Source organism: Rhagoletis pomonella, unplaced genomic scaffold, assembly GCF_013731165.1.
Source record: "Rhagoletis pomonella isolate Grant_MI unplaced genomic scaffold, Rhpom_1.0 Rhpom_scaffold_00003, whole genome shotgun sequence".
NCBI lineage: Eukaryota > Metazoa > Arthropoda > Insecta > Diptera > Tephritidae > Rhagoletis > Rhagoletis pomonella.
Window position 1 is genome coordinate 72,314,821 of NW_023458557.1, and position 13,295 is coordinate 72,328,115.

The 13,295-nt window shown below is 33.7% G+C and overlaps 1 protein-coding gene and 1 long non-coding RNA gene across 2 annotated transcripts in view; one reads left to right on the forward strand and one right to left on the reverse strand.

Moving 5' to 3' along the window:
- Positions 1-760, reverse strand: part of LOC118736656 — a 2,865-nt gene extending 2,105 nt beyond the window's left edge. The window contains exons 1-2 of the long non-coding RNA XR_004992756.1: positions 654-760; positions 514-593 (exon numbers count right to left, since the gene is read on the reverse strand). This is a non-coding gene — a long non-coding RNA (uncharacterized LOC118736656). The remainder of the gene's footprint in view (positions 1-513; positions 594-653) is intronic.
- A 9,979-nt stretch (positions 761-10,739) lies between these two features.
- Positions 10,740-13,295, forward strand: part of LOC118735490 (RNA-binding protein 39) — a 38,487-nt gene continuing 35,931 nt past the window's right edge. Inside the window, exons 1-2 of the mRNA XM_036465279.1 lie at positions 10,740-10,851; positions 10,914-11,028. Coding sequence (XP_036321172.1) covers positions 10,975-11,028 — 54 coding nt within the window. The 5' untranslated portion in view covers positions 10,740-10,851; positions 10,914-10,974. The remainder of the gene's footprint in view (positions 10,852-10,913; positions 11,029-13,295) is intronic.

Consider the following 13,295-nt stretch of genomic DNA (forward strand, 5'->3'; position numbering starts at 1 on the left):
ACTGTCAACTCATTGTTCTTCGCCATATTCTTTGTTTACCCGTTGCCCCAAATGTCATTCTGCGGGAATGCGCAATCTTGTATTCTATCGTTCTTGAGCCTATACGATGAATGGTCCCATGTGCTTGTCATTGTATTTATATTTATTTGTACTTTTACTTGGTTAGTATTAAGGTTATTTTTTGTGTTGGCTGCTTTCATTATTGAGCCCTGGATCGGTGTTGTAGTCATATCTGGTAAATATGTTTCATACTTTGTTTGGCATAAATGTAGAATACCTACAATTCTCAAATTAAAAAAAAATTATATTGGGATCGATGGAGATCATTGAGGAGAGCGTAACGATATATATATATTTTTTTGGGGAAACAACAACTACAACAAGTATTAAAGGTCAAAGTTCAAACTAAGCATTGTTTTAAATTAATATTTCTCGAAAACCTCTTCAAGGATTTGGAAAATTTAATTCTCTTTAATTTGATACACATATTTATATATTTATTTATACATATACCTTTTATAGTTGTTGCTGAATCCAGCGATCCCACGCCCAAATTTCCAAAACACTCGTTTATGTAGTGAGATTTGAAATAACTGGTGTTTATATTTATCCATTAGTTACAAGTGCTTTACAGATATTACAATAGTACTTACTTTAGTATTTTCAGGGATCTATCTGGATTTAATTAAACAATGTAGAATTTCTCACGCTCCTTGTAAGAAGTAAAGGAAGAAAGGAAAGAAAACGTAATGTCAAAAAGCATCCTCAAGAAAATTTGTCAGTAGCCGTCACAGGGTGACACATCGCAGTTAGGGTGCTGCTGTATCTTTCTTAACAATAGTTTTCACAAAAATCGAATTAATGTGTTAATCCATGGTGGAATAATAACAAGGTGTTGTCAGTAGCGACGTGTTTGTTGTAATTTTGACAAGATCGGCATGCTTATTTTCAGTGCTTCCGATCTTAATTTTTATACTACTATACGTTGGGAAATAGTATCTAAAATACTCCATTTTAGTATTTCGTTTTATAGCGATTTTTATAGAACTTGGTGTTTTCAGAACGATATTAATATTTAAAATTGCTCCTCAAAATATAAAATTTAAAAGATATCGTGGTTATCAAAGGAAAAATACGTACACAAAAATCGTATGGAAAGGCGATTTTTTTATATTAAATATCTTTTGCTGCATTGTCATAATATCGAGCCAAATGGACTACTGATACACTAGAATAGAGCGGCAGCACGGTTAGATTACGATTTCGCTTATATTATCGGTATTTATGTGTTTTAATCTATTTAAAAAATCATATACAGTCTTATAGGAAATTTCTTTATTTTACGGCCTTTACTTTTTCATAACTTACAATATATGTCCAAGCTGTGTGGAGCTAACGATACAAACATATATTCAGGCTTATAAGCTTGTAACTATACATTTTCCTACATTTAATTTGAAATAGTATGCACAAACGGATTAAAAGTAATAAATAATTAGTACCTTTTCTACTACTTTAAAATGCGTGACCGGAATAGACCTGCCGAAAAAGTGAGGTTAAGTTACTGACAACACCTTGTTATTATTACACCATGGTGTTAATCTATAAGACTGAAGGCCGCCTGGGCAGAAAGAAGTTCTGAGCAGAAATACTTCGGCCTCTTTTCTGGCAACACAGAAAGAGAATTCTTTGTGAAGGTTACAATCTATAAGCGCGGCCGATGGCCGCCTACGCAGAAAGGTGTTCTCTGCAAAAGGTGCTCAGCGTCTTTTCTTCGAAACACAGAAAGAGAATTCTACTTTATAAGGGTTATAATCCCTAAGTGCAGCCGAAGGCCGCCTATTCAGAAAGAAGTTCTGCGCAGAAATACTTCGGCTTCTTTTTATGGCAATACAGAAAGGATAATTCTACTTAGTGAGGGTTACAATCCATAAGTGCGGTCGAAGGCCACCTACGCAAAAAGAAGTTTAAACACAAAAACACTGTATACTTTTTTCCACATTAATTAGATTTTTGTGAAAACTATAAAAGGTATATGTATAAATATGTACACTAAATTAAAGAAAATTAAATTCTCTATCAAATGACATCAAAATGTTTTAAATCCTTGAAGATGTTTTCGAGAAATATTTATTTGAAAAAATGTTTAATTTGAACTTTGACCTTTAATAATTGTTGTAGTTGTTGTTTCCCAAAAAAATATATATATCGTTATGTTCATCTCAATGGTCGCTATAGATCCTATTTTTTTTTTAATTCGAGAATTGTAGGTATTGTACATTTGTTCCTCCTCATCATCCAATTTATGTAGTAGTCTCTTTATTCTTATTTGTGTTTTTGTAGTTTCCTTTTTTTTAATATTTTATTAAATTAAATTTTGTTCTTAGTATAGTAGTAAATTCAAGTTTTAATTTATTCCTCTTTTTCTTGTATTGAGTTGCTAATTACGCAGGCCTTCTTTTCGTGTCTTTCCCGTTAGAAGTACAGTTCAAGAATGTTCTCAATGTTTCCTCTCGTAGACGAATTGCCACTCGAAAATGCCGTGCTTACTGCCCGTCTCCACCAGTGTTGCCGCGTATTATTTTTAGTGGTAGCCAAATCCCTTTAAAAAAAGGGCTAAAAAAGAGCAAAAAAAGTCATTGTTGTTAAAAATGGTTGCTAAAATTTTTTACTTACATATACATATATAAGTATACACGCAAACATTTTCAATAAGTAATGGTATAGAAAAACAATGAACTCTGGATAAAAAGCAAATATTTTATCCAACCAAAAACGTTTTTGTATAAAAGGGGAAATATACGACACCAGCTTGCTCGGCTCCATCAATTGTTGATTGTACCATCAGGCTCGAAGCATATAACTTACCAGCATGCTGGTACAATATTTATTTCTTTAGAAATGAGGTCGAGGAAAGATCGAAATGATTAGAGCCGAAATTTCATAATTTTTCTACCATTTGGTCAAGCATTGTTTTGTTTTTAATATTTTTATTGAGCTTTGTACCACGATTGTTTATTAGGAAAAATTGAAAAAGCAACAAAGTCTAAGCGGTAGAAGTTATAGCAGCTATTTCGGAGATCACCACATCTCTTCATCAGACTTCTTTTTTCTAGACTTCAGCAGGGATCGAAAATTGAGCTAATTTCACCACTCACGACACCAGCATGCTGATACAATCATAAAATTTTCAAATAGTTTTCGAAGTCGCACCAGCAGTTGGTACAATCATACCACAATAACATTTTCTATGAGCAATTACCACGTCAAAAATGCACTAAATCACCAGTTTCCACTTTAAAAAACACTATTAAAACGTCTCCGGTTATTGTTTTATGCAAACAAAACCATTTATTCACTTTTATTTTATTTAATTCGTTAATAAAACAGAGTAAGCAAACTTTGCGCCTGCCAAAATTATTATAACCTCAAATCGTTGGTATTGCCACTTTATTTCACATTTCATTAACGCTTTTACCCTCTGTTTACACTATGCACTTCTTCCAAATTTTTTACTTTTACCTTTGACGGTAAAATTTATATATATATGCGGTTTACTTAAAAATTAGTTAAAAATATATAAATATCTCCGTTAAATATATATATATTTAACTGATTTTTATAAAAAACCGCATATATATATAAATTCGACGGTTTAATTTTATATATATATGCGGTGTACTTAAAAATCAGTTAAATATACATATATAAATATCTCCGTTAAATATATATATTTAACGGGGATATTTACCGCATATATATTTCCACTTAAAAATCAGTTAAATATATATAACGTTGATATATAAAGTAGTTGGCAACAATACAGAAAAGCACTGAAACACTGCAAACGCCTTGTAAGGAAAAATGAATTATTACGAAACGCTAATACAGTGGCAGCACTGCAGCTATTTTGCAATCTTGCGTCTCAGTTCGGAAAGATTGTTAACTATTTTTTAGTAACAAAATAAATATTTTATGTTGAAAACTATGTGTTTGCTTAATAATAAAGTTAAATTATACATTTTAATAATAATAATAATAGATTGGCGCTTACACATATGTTAGTGTTTGGCCGAGCTTCTCCTCCGATTTGTGGCGTGCGCCTTGATGTTGCTGAAGCTGTTTTCACTACACCACAGCGGCCTTTTTAAGCGATTAAATCCGGCAAAAATATGTTGTCGAAGCTATCTTACAAATGCTTATATCAAGATATAAAAAGCCCACACAAATGTTGCGCCTGATATAACTTACATCTAACGACCAAAATGACAACTGGGCAGCAATAAATTTTATCTTGTGGAGACGGCAGTTTCTTTAATAAATTTAATACATAGTTGATTGTGGCTTTGTGCGTTCATAAAGTTGAAATTGAGTCAGTTTGGCATAAGGTTGGGAATGTTTCTCCTGCAGTGTTGTATTTTGTACATTCGTGAACTGGGCATGAAGCACCTAACTTTGAAGCGATAGTCGTTCAAACGATACTGACAAAACGACGTCGTCAAAACACTGATTTATGCAATTATGTTGCTGTTACGTGTTACTGTTACTTTTACGTGAAGCAAAACTGGAATCGAGTTGACGATATCGCACAAACAATCAAACAAATTTTGGTTTTCATGAAGCAAGACAATTTCGACACGATATCGTTCAGATGACTGTTGTCATACGTGATTTTTGCCCTGGTCGATGTTTGCAGGTACATTGCAGACATCGCAATTTATTTCATCCTGGATGTTTAATTTAAAAGTTAAATTGCATCTCTATCAGCTGTTTATCCAAGGCAAATTCATATAAGGTGGTAGCGGTAGTACAAAACCAAAAACTAACATGTATTTTGTTTTCGCTTTCGGTACACAAACATCAAATTTCGCTCAAAGAGGAAGAGCGAGTTAGGAGTTTTGACATATGTGAACAAGGCGAACTTAGCACAGTGCGTAAGCAACTGGCTGAGTCAGTGGGATCGTCGGTTCGAATCCTACTGAAAGAAGTCTGATGAAGAAATGTGGTGATTTCCGAAATAGCTATCACTTCTACAATTTTTTCAAATTATTGTTGATTTTCCAAAATAAATTTTCATTAAAAAACGGCCTCGAGCTCAATAAAAATTGTTGAATATAATTGTTATAAGGCCATAAAATAACAAAAAACAAATAACTTAAGGACGAGCACACCTCAATAGTTAAACATTATAATAATAGAAATATTCTGCCTTATCATGAGTTTCGCCTGAAAAAAAAATTCACGCGAAAATTTGTTACCCGCCCTTAGTAAAACCATGGAAACCAAAAGTGAAAAGTGAACCGGCTCGGGGAAAATGAAACTCATGATAAGGCTGATTAACAAAAACCAACAAAACCAACAACCACATGATCAAGTGAATTGCAGCGGAATAGCTGCGCTTGATTGTAGTTGGCTAAAAATGTGAAATAGTGGACAACAAGAATTAACAAGGCGAACTTAGCACAGTGCGTAGGCAACTGGCTGAGTCAGTGGGATCGTCGGTTGAAATCGTACTGAAAGAAGTCTGATGAGGAAATGTGGTGATTTCCGAAATAGCTATCACTTTTACCATTTTTTCAAATTATTCTGTTCTAGCAACACCACCTTATATGAATTCGCTTTGTGTTTATCAAAATATATTTCGTTTGCAATACGTTTTTTGTGATATGCAGCCAAACGTCAAGCCTTTCAAAACTAATTTTAATCAAAAATTTTTTTTTGGTGGAGATAGTTGTTTTTAAATTAATGCACTGTGCCCGAATCGCGGCATTCGTGATCGTATGATTACTCGTTTCGGATCGAATGAAACAAAATGGCTGCTGTTTTCTCCACAACACAATTTAAACGAGCGCACAGTGGTCGGAGAAGCTATGTTGTACGCGAAAAATTAGAAGGGCTGTTACGATTATGATAAAAATTCATCATCGTAGTATTTTAGTTATGCTAAATCTGAATGTGATATAAAATGATTAGCTTGACAGTTGACAGGTGTCAAATCAACTTCTAATTTCCCTAAAAATAAGAAAATCTGTCAAACGGATTGCCAGTTTTTATAAAAATCAGAGAATCTTTTTAGAATCGTTACTAATAAGGTTTTTAAACATGCTGACCACGAATTCTACGTCAAATTAAAGCTTTGAGAGTTGACAGTTGTCAAATTAACTGTTAACTTTTCTGATAATAAGAAAATGTTTTTTAAATGCTACTGGTAAGGGTTTTAGACACGCTAGTCACGAATTTTACGTGAAATTAAAACCTTGAGATTTGACAGTTGTCGAATTTTATCTATTTCTCTAAAAATAAGGATAACTTCCCAAATAAACGTGCTACGTTTTAAGGCTCACTGATCTCGAGTTCTATATTACCTTCCAATTTTTTAAGTTGAACAACCCTATTCCGGTTTTGCAATAGAATGACAATTGATCATCCTTCATTGTCATTTTGTCATTGTCGTTGCACGTTGGCATTCCTAACAAAAAATTACAAGCGAAAAGCTTTTGTCAACTTACCATGCATGGTGAAAAGTTCATTGTTGTAGAAACAACTGGTCAACGCTATTATTTGCAAAAGTTTTCAATTTTTCCTAATAAACAATCGTGGTACAAAGCTTAATAAAAATATTTAAAAAAAAAATAAATAAAAAATAAATAAAATGTTAATAAGCCACAATAACATTGACAAATACATAGTTTAGGAAGAGCCTGCCTGAAACTATACAAAAAAGCAAAATAAGCAAATGAATGTATAGAATTGACAACAACCACGCTGTCGAGTTTAAATAGCGGCAAATCAGCTGCACTTGATAGTTATTATCGGCAAAGAAGATAAACGATTTTGTTTTAATAGCAGCTATAACGTTTATTTAACAAATTTAGTTATGAAAGTTAATTATAAAATATTACAGCGTAGCGCTTTAAAAACTTTTGTCTTTTCTCGTCCTCTTACTTTGCTCCGAATAAAAAGTGCGAAAGGAAAAATAGAAAACTTCAGTACATGCGCAAGGTCGCATTTATGATTGAAGCATTAGGGCTGGTTTCGACGGCAACAATAGTAGTTAGTTGAATAAGGAAAATGAATTAGCAACAAGAGTTTACGGGATGTACATAGCTCAGTGGTTAACGATTCTGACTTTGAACGTCGAATTCGCAGGTTCGATCCCTGCTGAAGTCTTGAAAAAAAGAAATCTTATGAAGAGATGTGGTGATCTCCGAAATAGCTGCTATAACTTCTACCGCTTAGAATTTGTTGCTTTTTCAATTCTTCCTAATAAACAATCGTGATACAAGGCTCAATGAAAATATGAAAAATAAAATGTTAATAAGCCACAATAACATTGACAAATACATGAGCGCTGAAACACCAGAAAAGTGAATATTTGTGTGAAATAGATAAATTCGTATATCCGTAGCAAAGTGGAAAGATGTAAGTTTTGTATATTTACATACATATATATTTATGTATTTATATCTTTCATTTATGCATGAATACATTTGCATACACACATTATTTCGCAGACATTAGCGGCGTGGAAAAATCAGCTACGCTGCAGTGCACGAAAAGTGCATGTGGATGTAATTGGAACAGGTGGGGGACTACGGACGGCAGACATCTCTCATTTTTTTCACAAATTTATTAAATCGTCGCACTTTTTATATCAACACAAACATATGTTTTTGCCTTGTCACCTGCCCAAAAGGTCATGACAATAAAAATGACAATTGGCATGATTCGAGCTTTTGAATTTTGCTGGGAATTCCAAAAAGCTGCAATTGTCATTTTTATATCAATAGTCATCGCGGTGAGTTTTGTCAGTGTGGCGTAATAGGGCTGGAAATGTGTCAAATCACGGCATTCGTGATCGAATGAAACTCTGAAATAAAATGATAGCTATATTCTCCCAAATTTAATTAAAATTGAAAAAGTGAGCTCACTACTAAATTAAGTAATCTCATTGGCGCGTATTCATAGTCCAGCAACTAAGTCGAAACTAATAAAGTTGCAACTTAAATTTAAGTACCAACTTAAAATTTACCTCTATTCATAGTCGCATTTCAGACTTTTACTAAGTAGTTTCGACTTAGTTTACGATATAGCAAAACGAGTGTGAAAATGTATCGATTTTTCTTTACGATATTTTGGAAAAATTACATTTTTATTAAATAATATCAAGTTTGATCATCCGTTTATGTAATTTTTATTTTCATTGCATGATTATGCAAAAGAATAAGGTATCATTTTCTTGTAAATTGTTTGAAATAGCCAGAACAACCGCAGTGATGTGAAGTCGATGATTATCGAAAGTATGCTGTGAAACATACAAATAGTAGATATCTAAATGTTATGCACAAATTTACTTTAAAAGAACTAGCGTGAAACGGACTTATTATTTGAAATTTATCTAAATTATTCCAATTATACAATTGTGATGTAGCTTTATTCGAATTGTAATACGCATTTAATTTCATCTTCCGATTAAAATGATCGATCTTTGTAAATTTTAATTGGAGTTTATTCATTATTATCAAAATCACCCTCTTCCAATTTAATTTTTACATATTTCGTCTGTTTTCCCTTAATTTGATAAAATACTTCTTCCTAGTTACGACTTAGTTGCAGCTGCAGCCGAAACTAAATTTTAAGTTGGTACTTAGCCAGAAAAGTCGAAACTAAGGCGACTATGAATAGCTTTAGTTGTGACTTAGAATAGTTTCGACTTAGTTGAGTACTAAATATGACTATGAATATGCGCCATTGAGATTATCTCAAATAGATTTTCGATTTGAGTTTGATTCTCAAACCGAAATTTGATTTTGAGATCGCGGCATTCGATAGACCCCTTTCAGACACGTCAAGTCTTGCTTTCAAGTCTGCTCGGTTCGTTGGCGAAGGAGGTGAGCTGAGAGGGGAAAAGTACTTTCGTTCCGCCTCCTTCGCCTACGCACGAGCAGACTTGAAATCAAGACTTGACGTGTCTGAAAGGGGTCTATCGAATGCCGCGATCTCAAAATCAAATTTCGATTTGAGTTCCGTTTGATATCGAATGCCGCAATTCGGGCCCAGAATTACGGCATTTGTGATGGAATCAAACTCAAATCGAAAATCTTTTTGAGATAATCTCAATGAGATTACTTAATTTGGTAGTGAGCTCACTTTTTCAATTTTAAATAAATTTGGGAGAATATAGCTATCATTTTATTTCAGAGTTTCATTCGATCACGAATGCCGTGATTCGGGCCCAGTGTTATGGATAGGTTTATTGTTGAATGTTTTATTGACGTGAAATACATTTTTTGTTTTGTTTATTTATATACAGCGTTATAACAGGAGTACAGAAACAATAATTACAATAACTACGCATAATTCAGTAAGAAACACAACGACTACATCACTTTGACATTGAGAACAACCGAGGAAAAAGTCCAGCTGCTCAGATAAATCTGAATTCGCCTTGATTTATCCTAAATGAGTAAAACTATTAACATTGTTTCTTTTTAAAAAATCTACCAACTTCTACCATTTTGTATGTAAAATCTACCACTACACACTATCTGCAAAAATACTGTGGATAACGTAACCGGAGTTGGACAGATAAGGATATTTTTCTAAGCGCAGCCGAAGACCGCCAATGCGGAAAGGTGCTGAAATACTGTGGACGTTCAAAAAATTCAAGTTGATATTAACAAGGAAGGTAACAACTTGGAAGCTGTGGCCCGTGGACCGTCGTTGTCAATGTGTTTCAAGCTTTATTCGTGTTGCCAAGGCAAATTCATATAAGGTGGTAGCGGTAGTACAAAAACAAAAACTAGCATGTATTTTGTTTTTGCTTTCTATGCACAAAAGTCAAATTTCAGCTATTTTTCACTCAAGAGAAACGAGGGAAATAAAATTCAACACTCTCACTTTCCCACTCATTCATAAAAAATTTTGACAATTGTGTACCGAGAATTCAACCAGCTGTTCTGGAAACACCCTAATAGTAGCGTTCTTGTACGCGATAGTTTGTACCAGTTTGTACTAACTATCAAGTTTTGCCGTTCTTGTACCAAAAAAACTGGTAAGAAAGGGGAAATTGAAAGGGAAAAGTGAGATTTCTTTTTGAGGAGAAGTTGCTAGTTACTGGATAAATTTTTACTTGTAAGAACTAGCAAGTGAGAAAAACAGCTGATCACATGTTGCTGGGTGCCAATAAAAGAAATGTTTATGAGGTTTTTATAGTGGAAATTGACAAAATAAACCTATTTAAATATGATATATATTGTTTTATTGGCAACTAGCTTCGAATAAACAACAAATTAATCAGCTGCTCGTAAAACTTGCAAATTCTTACTGGTTTTTCGACCCAGTTTCGAAATTTAACATAAGTTTTTGTTCATAACTTTTAAATGGTTAATAGTATTATCTCTCACCCTCCGGATTGTTATTAGGAGGGCCGAAACGCGTCGTTTAGCACCCTTCCCGACTTTTCCGCACCTTTTTTAGGGGTTGTTACCCCACCCTAGAGAATTACCAGAGCGAATTCTCAGAAATTGTTACTAGAGAGTTACTGTCAAGTTACTGGATAATTTGTAAAAGAACACAACTATTATATAAATTCGCAACGGAAAGTTCTATATAGATTTTCATTAATTGACAGCTCGATACGTGTGTAGGTGCTTTTAGTTTATACTATATTACAAAAATTTTGGAACGCATTTAGTTGTGTATCGATTTATGTATATCGAGTCTTGTTATACTGCGTCGTGTGTTCTTCGTTCATCTTCGTCTCTCGATAAGAAAAATAGAAGTTTCCATGCTTTTTCGGTGCATTGCGACGAAATTTGCAATTTATTTACGTTATAAGGCGTGAAAAAAGTATCTTATATAAATATAAAAGCACAAAAACAAGAATATACAACTCCTTTTTTACGAAATAGGCATTGAGAAGTCTATAATCGTGATAAAAGGACTTTGGGAAATCAATCAACAGCAGACAACATGGCCGAAGATTTCGATGTTGAAGCGATGCTGGAGGCACCATACATGAAAAATGTAAGTTTAGAATCCATAATTTCGTTAAAAAATATATATATTTATATTAATCATTCCATGAGGGCATAAAATGGATTGCAGTGAGGATATTCCATAAACATGTCTAAAAATTTTGCATGTTTTCGGAATAAGATCCTAAAAAATTAAAAGCGTTTTGTGCCATATTAGACTGTAGTGTCTCCCTAAAATACATATGTACATAAATTCATACTCTATGATAAGCCTATACTTAAACGAAGTGCATTCGCTCTCGAGGGCCCATTCTGTATGCATGTATGTACGTATGTAGATATGTATGTACTATGTAGATACAAGTGTATGTAAACGAAAACGCTCGCATATTTTACTAATCCAAAGTAAAACATTTTGTTACGCTTACGTGCTTGTTTTCAGATCACGTAAATAAGTTCTGATAAAACACCAAGGAAATGAGCGAAGTTGACCTGGTAAATATTGGATATTTATTATGGGAGAGTTCATTCTTGAATGAGAAATTTTTATATATGGTAAAGATCTTATAGTTGCTCAACCTTCTTCAAAGGTAATGCTCCGGACCCGATTGAAAGCTCCGGATCCGGAATTTTTTTGCTATTTGATTTTTGCGAAAGCCGCGGATTTTTAATCAGGTTCCTTCCTGTACAATCTGGATCCACATTTGGCATTATTAATAAATAACTATTTAACGATTCAAAATATAGAAACAGTCCCTTCACTATTCTTTAAAAACACACAAAATAAAGGCAAGAAACGTGTAAACAGCTGATATAAACTTTCAAACTTTATTCATTTGTAGCTACTAGACATGTGCGCAAGACGCTTAAAAGTTTACAACATTACCTTCGTCTCAAATGCGTGTATTGATTATCGTCGTCTTTGAAGTTGAGTGTACGGCGAACACAGAATATAGAAACACTTACTTATTTTTGTATCAATGGAGTAACGCAATGCAAGTCGCCACAAGAAATCTTACATTTATTCGATTACCTCCAATGACATGCACATGTTAAAATTTTGCGTTCTGTAAACGAAAAGGTAAGCGGTTACTATCGAAAAATGATTCCCAAATCAGGGGTAACCGCTTACCTTTTCGTTTACAGAACGCATTATTTTAACATGTGCATGTCATTGGAGGTAATCGAATAAAGGCCATTGCATTACAGGTAATATAAGCGAAAACCGTCTTGAGGCGACTCTACTGATACAAAAATAAGAGCTTCCCAAAAAATGAAAAGTTTTTGCTGGGAAATGCAATACCAAATACACGCAAGCTAAAGCACAAATACAATACCAAATACACACCTACAGCCCACCACAAAAAATTAGTATTCTTTGTTTTTGCAAAACACTGAATAAATTACAGAAGCAGCAGCACCCGCGGAATGAGCACGTACACGTGTTATTACTTTATGTACACCATAGTGTCAACTCTATTGTAAATTGAAATGAAATAGTGAAATGTGCTTCGTCACTGCAATACACAATCGCGTTGCTCCGCCGGTAAAGCAATTAGTCGGTTCCTGTGAACTTCGGACTAAAACCTGTGGAACTATCAAACTACAATTTTACTCTCTCAAGTGAGAGTAAAAGGAGAACAGATGTAGAAATGCACGGGAACGCAAAAAGTATTATTTCCTGTAAAAACGTTAGTCGGTTTGTTCACATGTCATTTGTACACCACTGATTTGGTTGAAATATCACTAATTAATTAATTAAAATCTATACATATTCAAATATATCGTTGTTTACTTAAATTTTTTTTACAAATATAAGGCTCTTTGCTTACACCGCTTTCTGTTCTTATTTGCACATGGAAATCAGCTGATCGTTTGACACTTTTCATGAACTTACAGGAAAAAACCCCCTGTACTAAATCCTGTAACTTCTGACTAGGAACAGTTGCTCAGTTACTCTCAAAAGTGTTCCCACTTACAGGTTTTATGTTAATAGGAACGACTTCCTGTAAGCTCTGACTAAATCCTGTAAATCGGACTGCTATTGGAAGAGACTAAGTGTACACCGGAGATGAAAAAGTAGGTACAATTGTACCTTTCCGACATTTGATGACTTAAAGTTACATTCGGTACAGTCATTAGATTTTACGTACAATCATCTTTTGATCAGATGCATTTTTAGTTCTCTTTTTCCTTTTACTTGTAGGCACGGGAGCAGCTTCGCTGTCATTTTTAAGAATAAACAATTCTAAAGAAAAGTGGTCAAAAGGAAGAAATTAAAAAAGTCATTATGTATTATCTTAAACATTTTACATT